The sequence below is a fragment of the Ixodes scapularis genome, unplaced genomic scaffold (assembly GCF_016920785.2).
Source record: "Ixodes scapularis isolate PalLabHiFi unplaced genomic scaffold, ASM1692078v2 PGA_scaffold3__209_contigs__length_174095766, whole genome shotgun sequence".
Classification (NCBI taxonomy): domain Eukaryota; kingdom Metazoa; phylum Arthropoda; class Arachnida; order Ixodida; family Ixodidae; genus Ixodes; species Ixodes scapularis.
Genome location: NW_024609868.1, coordinates 54,654,650 through 54,673,720, shown reverse-complemented (window position 1 = coordinate 54,673,720; position 19,071 = coordinate 54,654,650). Strand labels below are relative to the sequence as shown.

At 43.9% G+C, this 19,071-nt stretch overlaps 1 protein-coding gene across 2 annotated transcripts in view; it reads right to left on the bottom strand.

Moving 5' to 3' along the window:
- LOC8024042 overlaps positions 1-19,071 on the bottom strand; it is a 94,904-nt gene that overhangs the window by 8,377 nt on the left and 67,456 nt on the right. For both annotated transcript variants that reach the window (XM_029973971.4, XM_029973972.4), the window contains exon 2: positions 12,964-13,111. In XM_029973971.4, coding sequence (XP_029829831.2) covers positions 12,964-13,111 — 148 coding nt within the window. The remainder of the gene's footprint in view (positions 1-12,963; positions 13,112-19,071) is intronic.

Below are 19,071 nucleotides of genomic sequence, written 5' to 3'. Positions count from 1 at the left end.
CAAACCGGCAACCTTCTAACAATGCTTTAAACTTCAAATGTGAGCCTCTGCGCAATATATTTGAGAGGAACCGGGGTGTGCATCTTATCGGCCTTAGCCGATAAGAGCGCCGAAGAACGAATAACGAAGCAAAACGTGCGAACCCGTATAGAGTGAACAAAAGCAAATTATTTTTCTTTTTGTAGGCAGAATTTTTTTTATATTTTTGTTGCAACATAATGTCGTTTGCAAACTACGTTTCTCAATATATATATCTGCAGGTTGTTAAAGCGTCCTGTCAGCGAACACCATTCCAAGATCCCTCATTCATTAAACATTCGTTTTTTGGTCTGCTTTCTTTTTTGCCCCAGCCAACGTGAAGATGAAAGTAATACAATGGTAGAGAAAGGCGGCAAACACCGTAAGAAAGGACGAGCATAAGTAATTTGCTCATTAGTTCTCCGAAAATGCTCCGGGGGACTGAAGCTCTCGGGACTGAGCAAAGACGGGTTCCGAAACAGGAGGATAGAGGCACAGTGTCGGGGTTAGAGACCTCGGAAAGTTGTTTCTGACATAAGCCGATTTTTTTTTGTTTAAATTATGAGACCGCTTGCAGATATAGAGGCGGTTCATGCATGGTAATACAGGCAGTCGGACGTCAATCGAATATTCCCTGGAAGGCGGCTGCGCTTTCTATTATATGCAACTGAAATGCGCATGGTTCTGTATTTCTATGAACAAAATATACGAATCAAAGTAGTCCGCAGCACTATACTTGTAACCGATTTCACCACCGTTCGTGCCGACTGGAAATGGGACTTCGGAGGCGCTATAAATAAAGAAAAAGATAATGCTGCACTCCCAAGCACACAAACAGAAAATTTAATGCTTATACACAATGAAACTTAAAAAACAAACAAAAAAAAAACATTGAAGTGTTGTTTAAAAAAAAAATATACCCAACAACCTTTATCTCGAGAGTCATTCAATGCACGGAGTGTATATTATATAAGGAACAAACGTTTCAATTTGTTTAGAAGACATTAAGCAATCGATTCGGGATTGAAACGAACTTATTGTGCATCAGTTTCCACGCTAAATTTATAACGGGGAAACTAAAGTGGTGTATAGGTCCCACATGACACCAATTTCCCTTCTACACTTAAGGAGAAACTTCATCGGTATTTAGGTCACGTGACGTTGATTTCCCAGATAAATTTAGCAGGAAAACTAACTGGTGTATTCGCTTCTCCTGCTTGTTGCTCGCCCTCTCGCGGCGGAAACGGGAAGCTCTCTAGTGAGGGTTCTCCGGTCACTCCTGCTCATCGGGCCCGGCGGAACTGCTCGCGATCATGGCTCGCCTATAGTCATTTCTGAATGAAAAAAAAAAGAAAAACACTCTTCACTGTCTTAATGTGTTGCTGCAGCCGGCATGTGATTGTACCTTACTACAGAGTTTTAATATCGCGTATAAAAGCAAACAGAAGTGCTGTGCATTACTTCAGCTAGAGTTGCGTGCTCCAAGCTGCACATGCAAGTCGTTTTCATGCGCCAATCCAAGACGGCAATTTTGTGCTCCGAGCACGGACAGTTTGGAACTCGCAACGTTAACGTAAACACACAGTGCTTTCGTTCGCTCGCATACGCAATACTAAAACTCACTACTGTTTCATCGGTTTTCCAACGCCAACAAAGCGTGCTGCAGTGAGCAGATGTGCAAGCGGGAGGCTTCGTTCGAACTGGAAAGCCTGAGATAAGGAAAAAGGAGGCGCGTAAAAATGAAACCAAATATATAATTGCCCGGGAAAGTTTTGTAATTAAAAAAATAAATATATAAAAAGAAACAACCACAAAACTCGTTTTTTTAAAAATTATTTTGGGGCATTTGGTTCGGAAGAAAAGGCGGCGAATTTGGAAGTTTTTGCCGATTGTCAAAAAGTCTCGACTTGGATAGCACTATATGCTTTACTCACGATCGATGTCATTTTACATGGACTTCTCAGACTAGCTTGCATGTTTTCATTTATTTTAGAAAATTTTTATTTTATAACTTGTTAATAAAAATGCTGCAATTGACACCAGTTATAATAATTTTGAACTTTGAACTGCTGCTGTTTGCACGTTTGAAATTAGATTATGAGCAACAAGTTTTATTAGAGCTTGAAAATCTAAATACTAAAATGTCTTAACTGTATTTTAAGTAATACGAATTACGGCAATGTAGGCCCCCAATAAACGCCACAATCACAAAAATGCGCCATTTAACCACAATAGTCTTTACAGGAAGGTTCCACCTTGTTTTTCTTTTAGCGTATGAAAAACTGACATCGTTAGCAAGAAAGACATAAACACTGGACGTAAAATAAAGTCCTATGCGTCACGCGTTCCCTTAAAAAACACCCACCCTTCCGTTGTCTAACTCGAATTCCTTTTTTAAGTTTTTGTAGTGAGAACAGCGTTTTTTTAATTTGTACGTTTTATGAACATATCCTAATAAACTCATCACCCGTGGGGATATTTTGTAAACTTTGCATTGAATCTGTATTTTTTTTTTTGCTGGGAATAAATGCTACAGCAGTTAATAATCTCAATACCCCAAAACCCATTAAGGTACTCGCAGTTCATTATTTCAGATGACAATCATCTGAGTGAGAAAAAGCTGCAAGAATACACAAATATTATCCCTGATTTTTTCAACGAACAGAGTATTCTATGATACCTCTAAGGTGTATGAAAGACATTGCCTCTAAAGGTGTCCTGAACTCTCCAAAATATTGTCAATTTCCAGGATCGGACACGTACGTCACAAAGTAAAGTCTCCGCGAACGATTTAATAATTACTCTGTGGCGGACATCTTGAATTGAAAGAGAAACCTAAATTAACAAGTATAGACACCCTGGAATCTAATTCAGTGCCGATAGGCGGACCTTTCGCGGCGGCGTCGCGCTTGCTCATCGGGAAGCGACCTCGGCAGTCGCAGCTCGCCTGCACTGGTACACCGGTGGGTTATGCAAGCCGGGCCGGATTAAGGTACGGGCTAAGAGGGCTGGAGACCAGAGACCCGGCTCTCCGGAATCCCGATGCTCTATGTCATGAAAAAAAAAAAGTTTGGTCAGAAAAACGAAACATAACAAAATATTTTTTAATAAAACTAAACAGAATATTTTGGACAATATTTTCACAGCCTTCAAGAAAGAGAGGCGTGAAAAAGATCATGGCAATGCAAACGAAACCTAAAGACACTTTGCGCGGCAAGCTTCTTTGGTTGGTGTACAGAAAGGCTCGTTAAATTTGACGTGTATATGGCCCCTCACGCTACTTCGCGTTCTTTTCAAAATGGCTTGGAGCAAAAGAAGGCGCCGAGGGGCTCCCAGCGTTCTGAGAGTTTCCAACCCTCTTTAGACAAAGAAAGGAGAAACATCGTAAACGCATTCGCCCGCTGTCCTACTCGAGCTCTTACTGTTATATTTCGTGCGAACGTGTGTTTTTTGAAGCGCGGCCTTCGATGCTCCAGCTGGCGAAGGAGACAGAGCTGTCGTCTCCGCGGCAGCCTCAGTGAAGTTTTTCCTAATTGAAGCCTGAAGGAAAACCTAAACTATCTGTTTTTTTTTGTTTTTTTTTAGAGGGGGATTTCTTTTTTTTTTTTTTTTTGAATATGTCTTAAGAACAACTACGGGCGTTTATTCAAGTGCGTGTTTACGCCGGAAGCTGCACACATGGTTTTACTTCCCAATGTGTTCACTGCCTCTACATTGAACTGTTTTGCAAAGGGGGGATCATTGAGGGAACCCGGAGAACGTTCTTGTTATAAGAACGAGTTTAAAGTCTTCCTGCCCATTACAAACCAGAAGCAATGACTTCGTCCTTCCAGAAACAAGTTGTATATGAAAACATTCCTTCAAACTAAAAAAAACAACAAAACAAAAAAACAGAGGAGATTTTTGCACAAACAACAAATGGACGACGAAATCGCAAAAGATATATGATTGTGCTACACTAAGAAAAGGTTGGGCACTTGTGTCCCAGAGCGTTTACTGAAAAGTGAGTCGTGGCAGTCATTAGATTGCCGCGGTCTGTACGGCTATACTTAGTAATTTACTTGAAGTGATCACAGAATCTTACCCATTTTTGAGTGATAAAATTACTCAGGCCGGAACAAATATATAACTTTAAAAACAACTTAGGCTTTCCGAAAAGTACTGTGTGAACCAATTATATCTTCATCAGCATCATCAGGAGGGCCTCAGAATCAACCTTAGCCCAGGGCCTGAAATCTTTTATTCCCTCTGTGACTGCAAGGTCGACATGCCTGCTTGTGCTGCCACATTGGCGGAAGGCCGGAAGCAGCGGGAGCGGGGCGGAGCTCTAGCCTCTAGCGCTCTCCCTACGCGGACTGAGACACGGCCGCGCGCGGCGCTGTTCGCTGGTGGATCGGTAGCGGCTCCTAGCGGACGCAGAGTGCCCACACTGAAAAAATTAAGTCCATATTAGAAGTTAGTTTCGGTTTCGTTCCGGGATTAAAACGTGGAATGTGCCCCCTGGCATAAATATTACGCTAAAAACACCGTTTTTGTAGTTGGTAGAGCTTGTCGGTTTCTAATTTACGATAACGTAAGAGGGATGCTTAGGTCACGTGACGTCAGGTCAAGTCACGTTCATTTTCCCGTTAAATTTAGGGAAGAAACGTACGGACGGAAGGACAAACTTCTGGGATTAGGGGGTTCCGTTAAAGTCCAACCAAATAAAACAGTTACCTTTTTTTTTTTTCTACATTCTTTGTTAGCGTTAGCGTCGGCGCGCGTTGCTCGAGGTCACCCGCAACAATGCGACGCGCGTGCCGACGCCGAGATCTCACCGATACAGATATCGGCACGGAGCGATGCGCGCCGAAGCGAAGTGATGCTGATGCGGGCGAAGCGAGTGATAAACGTCCCATGCGGTTGGGCTTCTAAGCCCAACAGGAAAATACAATTCAAGTTTTGGCCAAATACTTTGCAATCGTTTTTGAAAACGCTGCTCTTTATTTTCGTGGATTTGACACGAAAGTTTCTACCCGTGTATTTCAACACAAATAAGAATAAGCCTAGAAATTTATATGGCAATGGGCAAGCCTAGAATACATACATACATATATATATATATATTTCTTCTTTTTTTTAAAATAATGTTCGCACATTTTTAAAGGGACACGGAGTCAAATCCGTCACTATGTAAATATGTGTGCGCGCGTCTCCTCAACTTTTAAGAGATGCGTGTGCACAGTTGGGCTTACTCATACGCATTCCGGATACCAGCGCACGAACAAACACTGAAACATCCGCCTCTACTTAATCCGGGCACGTTTTATGTTTTTCTATACCTATTCCTTACGTTATAACGAAGCAAAAACGTAGAAAGAAGAGAACTGGCGTAATTAGCTGTTTGGACGCACGTTTCGATTGACTAAAAACATATTTTTACTCACCAGTATAAACAACCTCACCCGCAGCTTCGTATTTCCTTCTGCAAATACTCAAAAATTACGCGTCGCGGTATGTCTACACTACAAACTCTCTTCATTAATAGTAAATATAATTTACTGAGTTTGAGATTTCGTTTCCACGCTAGATATGCAAGTAAAATAATTAATTGTTGGGCGAGTTGGTGAACGTTTGGATACATGGTTTTGCGCAAAAAAGACGGACACACCAGAGAGAAACAAACACGAGCGCTCGTGTTTGTTTCTCTTTCTTGTGTCCGTCTTTTTTGCGCAAAACCACGTAGATATGCAAGCTTCGTAGGGGCCCAGGAGCTAACATATTTGCCGAGTAGAAATTAACAGGGAAACGAAAAACCGAACAAATTGTCAGCGGAGAACGCATGTAGCGAATTTCCATAATAAAATTTACAACCCATCTAATTATTTTCTTTGGCAGAAAAAGCTGGAATGAACGCACTCCTTTTTTCTCTCGTATTAATGGTATGCCTTCTAGTAAATTGGAACGATGTGCAAATAAAAACAAACAAAGAGGAATGACGGAGGTGCTCGCCGTTTTTGTTCCTATTTAAACGAATGGAGGATGCGGGGGAGAAGAAGTAGATTAAACGAAACCGCCGGCGAGTTTCGCAGTCCATCTGCTTGCCGTAGACCGTTGCACGGGTAGAGTATTACAGCGACTGCTTTCTTCCAAGCATTTGATTGTGGAAGGTTTTCATTTTATGTTTCCAAAATAAACAGGACAACGGTAGAGATACACGAAACTTCACTAAAACATGTCATTTCCCTTCTTTGAATAATTAACGTGACTTCGAACGCGTATGAGGCTTGGTAAATTTCCGAAGTGTCGAGTTTCACTGGTTTAATTAAAGAACTAAAAAAAAAGAGAAAAAGTTTGTGTACAAAAAGGTGATAATTTGTCTCGAATGGTTCAAAAAATTTCATTTCCACAAGCTCACAAATTACGCAGGCGAAAATAATACAGGAAAAAAGGACCCAGCTTGACAGGTTCGACAGGTTTGAAATCAACCGTTTGACCACTATTTCCAATTGCTGAAGCTCAGGTTTTGCGTTGTCAGGCAACTATTCTCGTATTTCGAACTAGCTTGGCGGAAGGGGAAAGAAAAAAACAACAAGGGGAAATGTTTACTGAACCCCGTACAGGCTAACGTTGGAGTTTGTGGCAGTGCATCAAAGCATTAAGATGGCGCAGTAAATGGCATTTACTCCTACGCCACGTGGAGGGCCCAGTACAACCACAGAAAGAACTATACACCAAACACGCTCTTTTCAAAAAGCCAGCATTTGCCCACACCAGACGTGAGCAGACGCAGAGGCCAGATTCGCGTGACGCGAATCGTCTACGCATGCGCCGTGATGACAGCAGCGCCGCCGCAGTGGTGTGACATCAGAGTTGATGTATACGGGTAGTAACTTAGGGAGAGGAGGAAAAACGAGCTCGCGGGGACGTCAACGCACCAACCTCTGCTAGGAAGGGTTAGTGGGTATAGACGCGAGGCTAGCTTCCTAATTGTCTCTGCTCACTCTTCGAACGGGCTCGAACGTCGAACCCAGGCGTTCAGCGCATTCGGCGTTCGCGTTCAACAGCACGTAGAGACAAAGGCGGCTATGCGGAGCGCAAGTTCGTCCGCTTCTTTTGCAGAGCTTGTGGTGACGTCAGAACGCCAAGCTCCGATTGGTTCTGAATGAAGTTGCCTGAAGAAGAAGCCTCAATTGGACGCACCATGTAAATAAAATACGAAACGAAATCTCAAAATCCATAGGCCTAAATTCATCGGCAAAGCATCTTTTACCGGAATGGCTGAAGTACCAACTGTATTATGCGCTGATATATACCAAGGTTTACTACTGCTTTCTTGTCTGGGGTCAGACGACAAAAACAAATATCACACATCTGCATTTATTACAAAAAAAAAAAAAAGCTGTTCGTCTAATGCACAATTCTGCTTATGATTCACATACAGCTCCGTTTTTTGAGAAGTATAAAATTTTGAGCTTTGAACATCTCTACATTTATAAACTTGCACTCTACATATTCCATGACCATAGACTTCAACAACCTAGCTATCCATCTGTATGCACTAGACCCGACCACCATTACAACACTCGAAATGACAAGTATATACTCCCCAAAATCAGGACAAACATGGACAGACACACGCTCTTATTTCAAATTCCAAACTTCCTTAATATGCACAGTTATCTTCATACACTTATTACGTCAAATATATCGCTAAACAGATACAAAAGCATAGTGAAAGAAACTCTCTTGCCCACAAATTTTGCGAACTGATCTGAAATATCTGGTTTTATCCTCTTTGCTATCTCTGTTGTTGTTGTGTTGTTTTTTTTTGTAGGTTTTTTTGTGTAATGGTATTATAGTATAGTTTTATAGTATCAAAAATGTGTACTATCTAAATGTCATTGAAATGTATATTTTGTTATTCCTTACATTTTATTTAAGAGCGCTTCTTGTTTTAGTGTGCTCTGCTGTCGACGAGTGTCATTGTCTTTTTAATATTTCATTTATGCAGTGGTACCAAGGCCTCGTCAGACCTTCTGGTCTTTCGCCTTGGTACTGCAGACAAAATGTATTGTCTGAACAGACTGAAATAAAAAAAAAAGGATAGTGGGTAGACCTCGAGGCAGCTTGCTTCGAGGTATACCCACTATCCTTTAATCGGAGCCAATCAGTGTTCGACGTCTTTCTAACGCCGCCGCAAATCCTGTGCAAGGAGGAGACGACTTCCCCTCCGCATAGCTTTGCATCTACCCACTATTCATTGCTACCAGAGCTCGGCGCTCTGGCGTCTCCACGCGCTCTCGCCTCCTTCTCTCTCTCTCTTTCTCAGTTTCTGCCCGTGTAGGTTTGGCATTCCTTGGGTGTCACGAGTACGCACGTGGAGGAGTTCCGCCTGTCACCGGACGGACACTTGGGCTGCCGTTGACTATGCTCCGTTGCAGCTCACGTTCGGCCGCAGAAGACGCTACGAACCAGCGAAGCTAACCCGATGCAGCGCGATTGCCATGTGGCCTTTAAGAGAGGCGCAGCGGCACGGAAGGCGGGAAGTCACGCGATGAAGTTCACGCTGCTGGATTGGCTGGAGATGAATCGTAGTTAAAAAAACGCAGTGCAGGTGTTCCGCGTGTGCTTATATACACCACGATTGGTAAATTACGCGTGCGCCTAAAATAAATGTGACAATATGACGTGTCATTTCGACGGGTTTGCTGGATCCCCGAAAACAGTGATCGATAATCCGTTTCACGGAAAGTCCTTGCTCAGCCAACGCTATACAATCGTCATCGTGAAAAAACCCGAGACTGGGAGGAAATAATAGCAGTATCAACGAGCAAATAAACACACCCTAAAAAAATCTTTAAGACGATCTGTGTATGCGTTCGTTATTTTATTTGTTCCCCTTCAGTCTCGAGTATTTTCATTAAGGATGTAGTGCTCGCCGGCGAATTTTCACTCGCTACGATCGTTTCACGCGGCGCACATCGTCTTGGTGTGTTTGATTCCCCTAGCTAAACCAACCACGCAAAAAAAAAAACAACAACAACAACAACAAAAACAACAGGATTATGTTTAATTTACTGCGTGTGATTTACCTAGCCGGTGTGATAGCAAATGCACAAACGCAACGAGTGCCATGACAATGCAATTTTTGCGCCGATTGATTAGTTCCACCGGATTGTAGCGTGAGCTGCGCTAGCTAGTTACTGTTTCTTTTGAGCAAACATCTGCCAATCAGGACAGTTCAACCTACAAGAGAGGGCAAATACACGTACACATGTCACACAAAAACCTTATTACAGGCCTTCTCCTTTTTTATTTTTTATCTCAGCATCCGTCTATACTTCTGGCTAAACGGGAAGCGTCCGCATCTATTTTAATTCCAAGGCGTCGGCGCGTTCATTGCGTGCAAATGTGAAAAAAAAACAACAAAAAAACAAAAAAAAAAAAAACAGGCAAGAAAATAACGGTTGAAGTTAGGCAGATTAACAAACGTCTCTCTGCTAGAATTTTGTCGGTGCCTAATTTGATGAGTCCCCAAACAGTCCTGTTCGCCATCGCGAGCATCGATAACTAGGTAATGCACTCCTTTTAAATGCAGAGGACCAAATATATAAAAGAAAATTACAGTTTTAATCGAGAGATTTTGTTCTGTTCTACTACGAACCCGGAAAGATGAATCCTAATTAACTGATATTGCGCTTTTGTTCGCCTGTTCTCTTATTAGAACGGATTTGAGATTGAGCCTCTTAGCAGGCCCTGTAGCCTTACGAAATAACAGAGTTTAAAACCGGACCTCGGAGAAACCCTAATTTTCGCGCTCCTAGAGAAGGCAAGGTGATAACTAGTACGTACTGTCTTGTTCGCGCACTTTTACGCCATATGATATCAAGAAAACACTAAGCTCTTCTTAGCGTCGAAGCTAGAGGGCGAACGAGCACATTGCTTCAGAATACTCAGAATGTAATCAAACTGACTAATGCAAGTGCGACGAGCGGCAAGTGATAGCTTTTCACGTGCTTCCCGCACAAAAAAAGAAACAGGCAAAATTCTTTTTTCCTTTTTTTGTTATTTAGAAACGTAGGCTTAGAAGATGTTAATTTACTTTTGGAACACGGGATGTTTCGCGCATTTCTTCTTGAGTAGTCTGCAGGGATTCGGGGTGAATTGTTGTCCCTGACCTCATCTTGCCGCAAATCCTTTCGTTTAATTCTCATATCTGGCGCTCCTGAGTCGCTTGATCTTTGGTACTATTTACTCTAATTCGGTTTAGAAGGGTTGCATCTCAAAAGACTGCACACTGAACTCTTCGTCATGACAGCGAGCGGACGGTCTTTCGGCATACAGTGCCACGCAGGCCGAGTTCTGCCAAAGTTAATTATTCAAACTGTATAGCGCCCTCGGAGTTTATCATTTGGCTCTACTTAAAAATAGGTAAAACGTCTCTCCCATCCCCCCCCCTCCCTCCCCCCCAAAAAAAGAGAAAAAAAAAAGTTTTTAAGTGCGTAGGGTGATCCACACTCTAAAAAATGCCTGCGTGTCTACTTGCTCACAAAGCACTCGAATAGCCAACCTGTGCGGTCTACGAAATCAGCTCAGCATATGATGAGGCGGAACATCCTGTTTAGACCTCAAAGTCAAATCTGCGCTCTGGCATTACGCAATACAAACATGACGTTTTGCATTGCGTAATGCCACAGCTTTTCTTTTTAGGTCTGAACGGATGTTTCGCCTCATCATATGCTGAGCAGATTTCGTAGACCGCACAGGTTGGCTCTTCGAGTGCTTTGTGAGCAAGTAGACACGCAGGCATTTTTTAGAGTTTATACCCAGGTCGATCTATACATTATTTACCGGCCTAGTCGGCGCCGGTCTTGGAGGCTAAGCTGTTCCCCAGTTCATATATGTGAGAGCCACCAATGTGATGACTTGTGCTATTAGAATATATAATTTATTAAACTCAAGTTACATGGCCAAATTTAGAAAATCGGCCGATGTCGGCATCTTTTCCGGCCGCTGGTTCCAAATCATCTCGCCTATAGTCGGTGACAGGTTAGCAGTAAAGTGGAAGCTCCTCCCACCTCTTTCCACTTTAGTAGAGCGAACGGTGGGCGACCTTTTCTCCAGCGTTCTCTTTACTAAAGTGGAAAGAGGTGGGGGGAGCTTCCACTTTGGGGTCTTGTGTGCGTCCTCCTCTCCCGGCACCTCCTCGCAGCCCATCACTCTGTTGGCCGAAGAGAGAGCGGTGGTCCCGAACGGCAGGTCGGGTATCGGCCCCCGCTGCGCGCCATGTCTTCTGAGAACGCCGTCTGGGGGACGTGACGTTGGAGAGGAACGCGACCGCCGCTAGGGCTGTCGGCCGCATCACCACACATATTTCTCTCAATCTCACGACGTCATGTCATGTTTTGGATAATGGAGTGGCATTAGCCAGAACAATATTTTGTTCTATCATCGCTGGTGGCCGGTGCTTTGTGACCCCTTTGTCCCAACGCTCTTTGTATATGACTGTGGTTCAAACCTATGTCTGGCCTATCAACACAGTGCGCACATTGATCGTGCATAGCCACTGTGCTCTGTGCCATTTTGCTTTGTGCAGACTATGGAGTGGTTTAAACACAATGAAGTGCTTGTTCAATAACAGTGTGTTTTGTTCCGAGCAGCACAAGCTCGTATGCTTAACGTCTCTGGCAGAGTGCGACGTCACGTGTGGGGGGTCACGTGTGCGGCGTTACGTGATTCGTTTTTATGTGTTCATTGGCTCACTGGAGCCATGTGTCTTAAGCTTTTTCCGCAACCAGCCTGCTTTATATTTTCGCCACCTCATCTGAGATTTTAAATAGCCAACTGGGGATCTGTTGGCCGGCATTGGGACACAAATTTATCATAACAGTTAAAAAAATAGATTGGAATGAATTTTTTAACAATATTCTTATAACTAAAAACAGAGAGCAATTGATAAGGCCCGGTTTTTTACTATAACGATGCAGCGATATTTGCTCTAAAAGTAGATAATTGCCGGCGGAGATTTGTAACACAACTAAGAACTAACACTAATCGACAAAATGCTTTTGGTTGGTTATTCTAACTGGAGTTTCAGGTTTTATAAGTGATAGTATTCAGCGTATTTGTGCCCGTATACATCGGCCAATTAAGTTTCTAGTAATGAAACCCACGTATCTTTTTTTTTTTTTTTTTTTCAATAATCCTGATTAATTTCTGCGTGCTACGGACACATCAATAAAGGCGACTTGCGGAACGACGTCAGCGAACGAAAATGCTTGGGCAACAGTTTTTCTTCAAATCAGCAAGATTCCCCGGGATTCCAAGCACGTAAATCTCACTCTTTATGTCCATGCGCAGCTTGCTGTTTTACTGCAGGTGCTCTCCGATTCACTGGTCTCCACCCGCAAATAAGGATAATTGTGCGTGCACCACTGGAAATTAGGCGCGCACCTGCTTTGATCAAAGGGGTGGGGCATAGTATGCGCCAAGAAATGTGGTGTTTATAAGGTACGCCATTTTGTTTTCTAATGAAGAAAGAATTTTAACAATAGAAAAAGGAGTCATTGGATTTGGGGCCTGTTAAAACCTGGATTAAAAGTGGATTAAACCGGGATTAGATCTGGACTAAGCCCGGTGTAAACCCAGATTAATCCGAGTTCAGGCTGGTCCTTAAGACAGTTGTTCGGGCGGAAATAATCGCTTCAAATTGGTGCGCGCCCAAGCATAAATACACTTGGGCTCTGTCAACGGGTTTGTCATTGTCACTGACAGTCAAAGAAACGCAGAGCGAGGCAAGTTGATCTTACGATTGCTCCGCAGCAAATCTCATTGCAGCATCGGCTGATAAAAAAAAAAAGCCAAAGAATGAACAAAGAGGTTATTAAAGCTTGATCAACGATAGGCTTTTCTCTGCCTTTCTTTACCTGTGAGTGACGACAACCCGTCGAAGCAGGTACTCACCCTCCTCCGCGGAGCCTCCGCATGTGCTCCTTTCTGCGCAGGCGCAGAGCCCTGTAGCGCAGCGCGCAGATGACCGCGAAGGCCACGATGGGGAAGCAGATGACCGACGACAGGATCGGGATCAGCACGGGACGGGCGTCCAGGGACACTGGGCCACATGTGGATGGGCGAAGCACAACGGACAGTTCGCCGAGGGTCGGACACCGGGGCTGCTCGCGCACGCGTCACTCCGCGCACTCACCCCCACATTCGCTCGTTGCGCAAGAGGCACGATAGAACTTCTTAAACCGGAGTCGCACCGCTCATACATTATAAAAAGACAGTCTGCAAGCACGAGTCACGGGAGCATCCGTGGTTCGAATGCCGCGTGCCAAGTTTCCTCCTTGAATACATTGTCGTACGGCGTTCTAAGCACGGATTTGGCGGTGACTCGCGCTCGAACCTGTATGCAGACTGTGTTTTGTATGATGGATAAGCAGTGTGACCCCGGCTTTACGTTTTATGACTACCTAACTACAAAGAGGCTCGTCTATGCGGAGCCCAAGTTCGTCTGCTTCTTGCACAGGCGTCGCGGTGATGTCAAAACGCCGAACTCTTTTTGGCTAATTGAAGAAAAAAAAAAAAAAGTCTGTAGACCTGAAGGCATCTAACGTTGAGATATATGCCCACTATTTTTTCAATCAAAGCCAATGAGAGCTCGGCGTTGTTCTGACGTCACCGTAACTCCTGCCCAAGCAGACGACTTGCTCTCAGCATACCCTGCTTCACTTTAGGTGCTATACGACCCGTTGGAGCCAGTCGAAGCAGCGCCAAAAACGTGTCGCCAGAAAGTGCAGTTGTGAAGCTACGAATATCATTTTGATGAGCCTCACCCTGTGGTTGTTAGCGGGAGGGAAAAAAATAAAGAAAAAATACTGGTTAAAAACAACCAATGAGCGATGAATCCCTCGCGTATATTGTTTGATTTAAAGGCCTCGAATCAACTGTGTCTACAGTCTACCTCGTTACGTTTGAAGAACGTCGGTTCTAAGATGGCGTCTGGTGCAGTACGACTGCTTGCCTTGGGTCTTCCTTCTCCATCATGCACTAACGACTACGCGGCCTTAAGTAACTACGATGAATTCCCATGATTCTAAGGAGAAACGCATCTAAAGCGCCATTTGACATACGTACGTGTTTATGCAATTGAGAGATCGCTAGTAAGAATTAATCTGTTGTGAAGTCTAAGGCTGGCAGTGCACTGTTCGGTGGTAGACATTTAGGGTGACGACATCTTCCCAAATAAAATTCCCAAGTTTTTTTTTCTCTTCTCTTTTTCTACATTCAATTACTAGCTTTTTCGCCATCGGCACTTTATTTGTGTCGTCATAGTTTTCCTCCCTTTGTATGGTTTTTATGTCTCCCAACTTAATATATTGCAATTTAAGTCATCCTTATACATGCTTATACATCCTTATACTACTAGCCCAGCTCACCACCCTTCTAAGTCATCCATGTTGTCATCATTATGAGCCGTAATTGTTGTTGACAATTGGCCTCATAAGTGTGACGTTGCTACTCCAAACAAACCGTTGCTAGGGGCGTTGCTATGGGCGAATACATAAAACTGGATTTCACTCCAAAAGAACCAACATTTAAAAGTTTTATCTGAAATTTCAACGCCTAAAAATAAAACAAAAAGATATAAGACGTATAGGTAACAAACATACCACGACAGAAGTTTTGCCGCGAAGCGATTGTCTCTGAAATATTTTCGACGGCAACTTCCGGTTCTCGAAACATCTCTCTCTGAATGACTAAAGTATGCTGTCTCAACAGTTTGAATCGTTTGCATAATGAAACGATATTGATGTTGTATTTAATGGAAACATGGCAGGTCCAAGAAAAGTCCTCGGGTTTATAAAAACGAATTGTACATGCGTACGATACGGTATATACTGTCTGACGAAAATCAGCACACGTATGGAGATCTGCTAAAAATACGAGAGAAGCCTCTCTTTAAAACAAAATATCAAATCAGCGTCAGGCGCTCTTGTTGATTTTACAGTTGACGTGCATTGCAATAAAGTAAAAATTATTGTGACTCTAACATAATCGGTTCGAGACCCGAAACTTCGTTGTTCAGGCTCGCAATATGGGTGTGTGTTTAGTTCGTAGCTATGACAGTGAGAGAAAATCCTGCTGATTCTTCCGTTTTCTGTGAGACCCGAAACAGCGAAAAAGCTTGATAAAAACATCGGGTAAGTTATATGTCTGGTACAGACAGTCCATTTGAACACACGGCGTTGATACACTTCAGATCGTCGTCGCACGTTATTAGGCTTCACGGTGTTTTCCCCCTTTTCAAATGTTGCGAAAGCCTCCATGGACAGGCGTTCGCACGCGCGCGTGTACCTTGGGGGTCGATGGAAACTGTACACGGGAACTCTTCGCTTCCAAAATCCCACAAAAAGTTGACCCCGAGAATAGAAGTTTAGTCGTTCGTCACCAACTTAATTTATCGCGGTCCCGTATTTCCTCAGAAAGAACCAGTGAACCCACAAAGCCACCGTGTCGTCTGCTAGCAAGGAAAAACTGTTGTGAAACTATTAGCTTTTATCATCGCTTTATGGTACTGATACGATAGAAAAAAGTCTTCATGAATAGACATTAACAAGAAACTATGCTCACAAAAAATTATTTACTTTTTTTTTATCAGCCAATTTTTAACTTCACGTCCAGCCTCCATGCATATGTACTCAACAACGGCCCTATATTTCGTTTCACCTTCCGTCCAGACGCAGCCGACGCTACGAGCTGATGGGACGAATCAGACAGCATCAAAAGGTCACCATCATGTTGTTCGTCATGTCTTTGTATGTGTTCTTTCATCGCTGAACCAATTATAAACAAAACAGGCCTACACTCTAAAAACGCCCGTGCGTCTGCTTTCCCGCACAACACTCGGAGAGCCAATCACCACAACTTACCGAGGCAGCTCAGCGAATGACGATGCCGAAACATATGTTTAGTCCAAAAAACGCAGTCTGAGTTGTGACATTAAGCAATGCAAGCGTCACGCTTGCATTGCTTAATGTCACAACTCAGACTGCGTTTTTTGGTCTAAACATATGTTTCGGCATTGTCATTCGCTGAGCTGCCTCGGTAAGTTATGGTGATTGGCTCTCCGAGTGTTGTGCGGGAAAGCAGACGCACGGGCGTTTTTTAGAGCGTAGTGATTTGCACTTTTGACGCTGCTTGATCGGTCCCGTTTCCTGCGTCTGTACGTAAGGTGAAACGAAGTATAGCTACGGTTCGTTTGGAGCACAGGGCCATGTTTTGACATCATCACTTCCGGGATCAATAAGAATGACGATGCTGGCGAGTGCTACACTGTGACACCTGTCACAGGAACTCGAGTCACAAGGCCGCGGAACAGTGATATTCGGACCCCTGTTTCAAGTCATTTCGAAGGTTTTGTAATTGGAAACATGCATGGAGTCGGCAAATTAGCTCGCGATCCCGACTCTGCAAGTTCTCCTTGGCATGTGTCGGTTCGACGACTATAAGATTCACATGTTATGATTAGCAGCAGCTGTGGGTAAAACAACTTATCGGCTGCCAAGAAACAACATTTCCGAGTCCAGAGGTCCTTTCGACCGAGATTGGTTTTCTCGACTCTTGTTCAGCGAGTCAAAAGAAACAGTATTGAACCTTTTGACTCGTTTGACATCTTGACCCGGCTTGTTGGATTTCTTGACTCGTTGGACTCGTTGACCCATATTGGACATTTTGACAATAAGCGCCTCGCAAAAAGGGATATTAGTTTCTTACTCAAAAACGCCGAAACGAAGAACATATGTAACGTCCTCGTGGCGGCATACCCCATATCTACGAGACGGGTACACCGAGACACGGCCCTTCTCGGGGCACATGGTGACAGGCAGCTCGGACCGGCGGTCGAGTCGGTCGAGAGATGGTCCCCGCACGAATCGATCCGTACTGCAGAGTGCGGCGCAAACATCCGAGTGGGTGGCCACGCTTGGGCGGTAGCGATCAGAGCCGCTTTTGTAGAACCGCCCTGTCGACACGACGCCACTGCGACGTGTTCGACATTCGGACAAAGGCGTCCTTTGTTTGCTCCGGTGTCGCCACGTGGTTCTGTTTTGTCGATGTAGAAGCTCTAGTTCTATTTCCCCTCGCTAAGACAAATCGGACAGGCTTAGGCTGTACTCCTCGAGTCGAACAACAGCAAGAGCGATGAGTTTTTGCTGGAAGCGGCGAGCATACTGTCTATAAAAAGACATGTAAAAGAAAGACCGCCACCCTCTGTAATACTAGGGTCCATATCACAAGAGCGAATGACATTTTAGCGAACGGCGACATTTGAGCGAATGGTCGTTTTAGCGAATAACGGGGGCGCGCGTTAACCCATCCGTCGCGCTGCGCTTTACGCCGCTTCGCGGCGACAGTCTTTGGCAACTCATTACAAAAATGTGAACCCATTTGGCCCACCCGGAAACGCCGCTTCGCGGCGTCCGACTATTCGCTAAAGTGTCGTTCGATGAAACGTGGGCGTTCGCTAAAACGTCATTCGATCAAGTGAGTGCCTCCCGTAATACTACTATTTTTTTTCGTATGTTCCTGAAATGTACATAGGGCGAGCGGCATAACGAATGCTGCGTGTATCATCATGTTGGTTTGTTATAGCGGGCAGGGTCTACCAATACGGATACTTTTTTTTTATTTTATTTCAAAGGAATATTTTGTTTAACGGATGAATGAATTTAGATGTAGGCTATGAGGCCTGTTGTGTGGATATGCTAAATCAGTGAATTGCAGAAGCGACATTCACATGGAATCGAGTTACTTCATCATGTCTGATTGATTTCACGCATCAGTTTTTTAATTCGCGCAATATTACTGAAAGGCACACGTCATTCTTTCGTAGTTCTGTTATTATTTATTCGCAGGTTGTCCGGATCCAGTGAAAGGAGAAAAAAAAAGCAGAAATTGCGTCGTTTGTCTCTAAACAAATCGAATATGACACATTCGTATTACAAACATCTTTCTGAAATGATATCCGATGCCTTCGCGGTGACAGAAGAGCGAGCAAACAGTAAAACCTTCAAGTGTCCGCCTCCTGAACGATCTTCTTAATGATACTACCTCACAAAAGATTTGGGGCAATGCGTATGAGGCACGCCCTTTCTGATGTAAAATATGAGTTTAAATGATGAGAGTATACGTATATGGTAAACGCCATTTGGTTGTAACAATACAGCCAACATACGTTCTCGCCGTGCAAACTATCTTTGATATTGCAAAAAAAAAAAAAAACAGTGAAGGAAGTTTAATTGTAAATAACTACCACGAACAGATGATATTTTAACACGAAATTTTATTACTAGAGCCCAGCGTGTTCGCGGATTACCCACGCGATTACCCGCGGATTATCCGTGGATATCCGCAGTCAACTGGTGGATCTGGATAAAAATTAATCAGATTAGGTAGACTCCGGATCGCGTGGTCAGCTTTCTGTGGCATTCCGAAGAGAGGAGGAAAGCGCGTGTACAGCGGTTGGTGCACCCTCTCCCCTAGCATTGACTGCATTGCCTCAGAAAGCTGACCGTGAGCATATAGACGCCACGGATGCGGATCAGGTGCGAATATGCGCGGATCCGGATCTACATTTTTGCCGAGGCGGCCCACAAACGCGTGTGCGACCGCGGAGTATGGAGTGGATAAATGAGTGATGTACTTTGAAGTTCACCATGAAATGTTTCGTGGCAGCAATTGACTCTCTCAGAGAAAAGGTGGCAACAGAGGAGACATTTGTTGCTTGCGCCAAGGAAGACCTGATTCTAACCAAAGATCGCTTTAGAGCATTATATCTCTCCAAGAATGCTGTAGCTAGAAAAAGTAAAAAACAAATAAGGGGGAATCAATCGTCCTGGAAAATCGTGTTCTCGTTTGGTAGGGAAAGAGCGGAAAAAGTTTTTAGCAAAGAAAAGCTAACACATGCCAAGCCACAAGAAAGTAGAAGCCTCCTCGACGGGTGAAACGTAGAGTGTGCGTGCGTTTTTTCCTTCTCAACAGTCGACTAGTTGCAAGAATGTGGTTGGGAGC